General features: G+C 47.9%; 1 protein-coding gene across 1 annotated transcript; it reads right to left on the bottom strand.

The window, feature by feature from the left end:
- Nucleotides 1-1,499: 1,499 nt before the first annotated feature.
- On the bottom strand, nucleotides 1,500-3,228 carry ERP29 (endoplasmic reticulum protein 29; the record flags this gene model as incomplete). Its single annotated transcript, XM_019506654.1, has 2 exons — nucleotides 1,500-2,215; nucleotides 3,072-3,228. Coding segments are annotated over 2 exons (657 nt in total), but the record flags the coding sequence as incomplete, so codon positions are not given.
- Between the last annotated feature and the right edge of the window lie 1,659 nt (nucleotides 3,229-4,887).

Raw genomic sequence — 4,887 nt, 5'->3', positions numbered from 1 at the left:
CCCTCCGCCACCAATGCAACGAGAGCAACGGCAGCGCCTGCGACGGCCATCCCTGGGAAGGCGACGGATTTCTGCACGGAGACCCCTCTTGAATTATAGAGGGGGCTACTAGCACTGCTTGCCAGCAAGGGGGGGCATGGCAAGCTTCCGCAGGCGGTGGCAGCGGCAGCAAGCGCCGACCGCCAGTCAGCGACTGCTCATGGATGCGTCAGACACCACCGGCAGTGTTGGCAGCAAGGGGGAGGAGGGTGGCACATGGTGACCACTTGCAGGTGCCAGCAGCGGCACCTGGTTGTAGCGGGTGCACATACACTTGCCAGTGGTTGCCAGCCCTTCCCATTATTAAGATCCAGTTTCAGTGGCTTAGAAACCGTGCCAAAATATTACGGGGGAGCTTTACCTTTCTACGCTAGGTGTTCAGCCATTATGGAAAATGAAGCCTTAATTCTTGTTTAAAGTGCCACCTTTTAAATGCTTTTGTGCCCTTCTCCTCCCTTCTTGCTCCTATACTTCGAGAAAGGGAATGTAAAATTTGACAGGAAGGGAGGTCTGGTGGCCTTTGTAGCAGGCATACACTTTGGCCACCATGGGCGAGGAAAAAAAAAGTCTGGCCAAGTATTTAGGGGGAGGGAAAAAGGGGAGCATAGTTCACATTGACTCAATGAAGATAGGCTAGGAGTTATTAGCAAAAACGGGAAAATTTCTGGCTTGGCCAGGATCGCAATCCGTTGCTGTGAGGATGGTGGCTGTCATGGCTGCCCTGAGTGACAGGACTGGCCACAGAAACGCAGAGGATGATGCCTATCTTTCCTGCCATCGATGACTTCTTGCTGGTCCCCAAACAGCGTACAGCAACGCATTTGATTTGAATGCAGAAAGGACAAAAGCGGGCCCTCAGGGGAGGGAAAGAGTAGATCAGGACAAGTTTATTGGGACACACTGGGTAAGGAGCACCTGGGCAATGAAACTGGGAGCTAGGCAGAGAGAAAGGGAAGACAGGACTGAGACACGTGTGTGAAAGAGATCTGAGAGCGCACAGAGGTGTGGGAGCTGCTGAACCAACTGAGTTTGGAAAGGAGCAGGTAATGAGGACTAGGCACAAGGACATAGGCTTATGTTAAAAAAAAACCATGTTAGTCCCAAAGGGGTAGAAACCAGAACTGGGAAGCCACAGAGCCAGAAGTGGAGGAAAAGAACCAGAATGGGGAAAAGTTTAGGAAGGACAAGGCTGAAGGGTTCAGAGCTGGGGGGAAGCGGGGCCAGAAGTAAGAACTGTCTAGAATCACACTCCCCTCGAGACCCTGGACTGGAGCGCAAGGGACTCAACGTTTGTCACTGATTTGCCGTGAAAGAACCCCAGTAATTCCCACTGGGAAGAGTGCTGCATGCCCCTCACGTGCTGCTCCATGCTTAGTTTTTTTTTTTTTTTACCATAATTCTTTTTTGGAGGGGAAGGGGAAGGAGAAAGGTTGTAATACTGATCACCACAAACACTGCAGTCTCACTTTAGACGGTGATGGTTTTTTTTGAACTCCAACTACAGAATACTGTTATTGTGAAAGGAATGTCATCCTCTTAGTAGTTGACAGCACCAAGGACGTTAGAAGGACTTTTGCTGCTCCCCTGAAGTCGATGGGAAGTTTGCCTGCGTAAGGAGAAGGGAAGGGGACTCCTCCCACCAGTGTATCACAGCTTGTACCGAGTTCTCCAGCTTGTTAGAGCTCATCTTTTTCGTTCTTCTTCTGGAAGGAGGCAAGAATATTGAGACTTTTCTGTAATTCTTCCTTCTTCCCATCACTCATTTTGTTCTTCTCAATCAGTTTTGTGATCCTGACAACTTCGTTAGCAGCAAACTCTTCTCCTTGCTCCAGGATTTTGCTCATGATTTTCAAGTACTGCTCAGCGGATTTCTTCTCCATCTCCTTGGCTCTTTCTAAAGTTGTCTGGCCCTGTTTGAGAAGGGCTCGGCGCTCTGATTCTTCAGTGGTGCTCATGAACTTGCCTGCCAGGATGTCATATTCTTTCAGGCAGCCTGTCATGCCCAGATAGATGCCGTTACTCTTCAGCCAACGCTGAATAGCGCTCACTTTCACTTGGCCGCTATAAGGTAAGGGATTATCAAGGTCACCATCCCGGAACAGGTAAAAAATAGGATACTTGTCCTTATCCAGCTTGTATCTCTCACCCAACTCAGTGTTCAGTTTATCACCGTAATCTGTGAAGAGAAACCAGACACAAAAAGGCTCAGGACATCGATCAGATTATTTCTTCTCCAAACCAGTAGACGTCTGCGTTTGTAACTGTAACAGCCTTTGCCATCCACTGGAACAAAAATAAAAGCCTATTTAAAAGTCCATTATGTCCTTCAGAGAAAGATGCAAATCCCACCCCCATAATGCATTTATTTAACCTTGCTCTAACTCTCCCACTGATTTGGTTTCTCAGTCATGTTCTGATGGTTTCATTTCTTCTTGGAGATCAGCTTAACGTGTGAAGGGTGCAGACTGCGCCAGCTCTTTGCAATTTTATTCCTAAACTCACATCAGTGCAGACACTCATAGCGAGAACACACCAAACAAATTTAAAAGACATGATCTGAGGACAAGCAGGTCTCACATGAATTCCTGGAAGAGACACCAGGATATGAACCCAGGGATTTGGCTTGTTCTACTGAGGCATAAAGGACAGACACCCCTCCTCTAGTCAGGAGCAGCTGCAAAGAAAAAGGTATATTTACTTTAATTAAAGTGCCTTCATGAACTTCAGCACTCCTACACCCAGCACGTGTGGGGGCAGTCCACTCTGCTACTAACCACAATAAAGGGGGAATTAGAACAAGAGCAACTAAAAAGGGAGCCTTTCGGCAAACTTATTCTTAGATCCCCCGAGTCAAACTGGATCACTGTAATTCTTCTGTGACCACTCACCACCAGAGCTCCCTCAAAGGCCTGCTGGAAAACAGGCCTGCATGGTTTGCCAGTGGCTGCTTTAAAGGTTGATTAGCACCAGCATTTTATTCCCGGGCCCCCATGGGTGACACCGTATTAGTTTGTTACATTACAGCATCTCACCTGATATTCCCACTTCAGCCACCAGCAGCTCTTCGCTGGACACTGAACTTTCTGCCAGCTTCTTGAACTCATCTTGCTTCTCGCCATAAGGATACTGGGTGTCAAACTTCACCAGGACAAACTTATTCTTTGGAATCACCTGGAATAACAACGGAAATTAAGGGAGCAATTCTTGACTGCTCCATAATCGTATCATTTATAATTGCACACGAGTATGCTCTAGCTTATTTTGACTTTCCCTGTGAAATTAATATGGAGTCTGGGGGATGATGAGGAATGATCAGTGTAATCAATTAACATGTGTTCAGGTAGTGAACATAACTGTCACTATGGCAACAAGGAGGGAAGAAGTGAGCAGGGAGTGCATGTGTGCATTTCCGGGCCTGCCATTAGAATAAATTCAATATTGTGGGTTTCAGCATTTGCTACTGTTGTTTGTAATTACACCCTACGTTCATATCGTTTCTGTAATGGCAACATCCAACTGCCATAATGCAGTGGTCCTCAACCTTTTTAGGCTCCTAGCACCCCTGGACAGACTTGAAGCACCCTTGGAAAATGCCCGCTCTTAGTTTGCACTTTTTTTTTTGCCTACGGAAAAGGAGAGCAGATTTTCTGTTGCAGAGAATACAGAAAGACCATAATGATAGATTTTTAGTTGAAATCTCTTAATTCATACTGTGACTCTTGTTTGTACTAAAGTGTGTGGCACCTCGCAGCACCCTTGAAGGGATCTCGAGGCACCCTAGCATGCTGCAGCATCCTCGCTGAGTATCAGTGACCTAGCAGATCACATTATGCTCACCTTACTCAGGGGATCTGCCTGTGAGTGTTTGGAAGGAGTCAGTATCAAGCCAACTGAGTTCAGCAAGACATCCCAAACAAGCAATGCAAATAGGATTTAGGCCAGAGAGATACAGCAATAGGACAACAAATGTTTAAAACTGAGACATTGTGAGAACCAAATTACAGCGCTGTTCAGAAAGTGGAAAGATATTTTAAAAAAATCTTGCATTTTGATAACAAGCCTTTTTTTTTTTTTAAACTTTCCATCATTTGTCCTGTTGGGCATTGAACTCAGCCTGTCCATTTAACTGTTTGCAGTGAGATTAGCAATGAGTGCATGTTTGCTCTGCACATACAACCCCACTTTGGCAACTCTAGCACCTGCTCCGACAGCTCCTATGCTAAGGGAGCCGGTGTTGCAACATGTCTGTGCTAGGCGCACTCTGAGACTGCAGCAGCTAGCCTCCACCGCGGGCATTTTGCAAGCACTGGTGGGCGGTAGGCTGATTGCAACACCTGAAGCCAATTCTTTGGTTTCGGCCCCCTGAATCAGAAACCTACATTTACATTTCCTCCCTGCTGCGGTTCAAGCGTTGCAATTAGTGTGGCTTTACCATTTTGGCCTGGCTTTTCAAACTCCTTCCTGCAATGTGTCACTGAAGCTGCCTCAACCTCCCTACAGAAGAGCTAAAAGCTAAAGACGAGGAGGTGTCCAAGGACCCTGGGGCCAGTGCAGCAAAACCCAGCTGCAGGCAGCGGGGGTCTCCCAACACTTGGTTTGCTTGGGGCAGGTGTTTCCCTCCCGGGCCGCTTTGCTCACCCAGGCGGGGGGGGAAGGGGTTGGCTTCCGTCTGCCACAGCCCACTTCATTTCTCGCTTCCCCAAACACGTTTCTGCGTCTCCTGGGTTTCCCTTCCTCCTTTCGCTCCTAAGCGGGGCTGGACGCCGGGTCCTTCTTGCAACCAAACCCCCCCTTTCGGCAGATCAAGAAGACCCTTCTCCCCACTCCGCTTTGCGAACCCCGCTCCCT

This window comes from Gavialis gangeticus, unplaced genomic scaffold, assembly GCF_001723915.1.
Source record: "Gavialis gangeticus isolate Ggan-Ray unplaced genomic scaffold, GavGan_comp1, whole genome shotgun sequence".
Classification (NCBI taxonomy): domain Eukaryota; kingdom Metazoa; phylum Chordata; order Crocodylia; family Gavialidae; genus Gavialis; species Gavialis gangeticus.
This window is presented reverse-complemented; position numbering and strand designations above follow the sequence as displayed.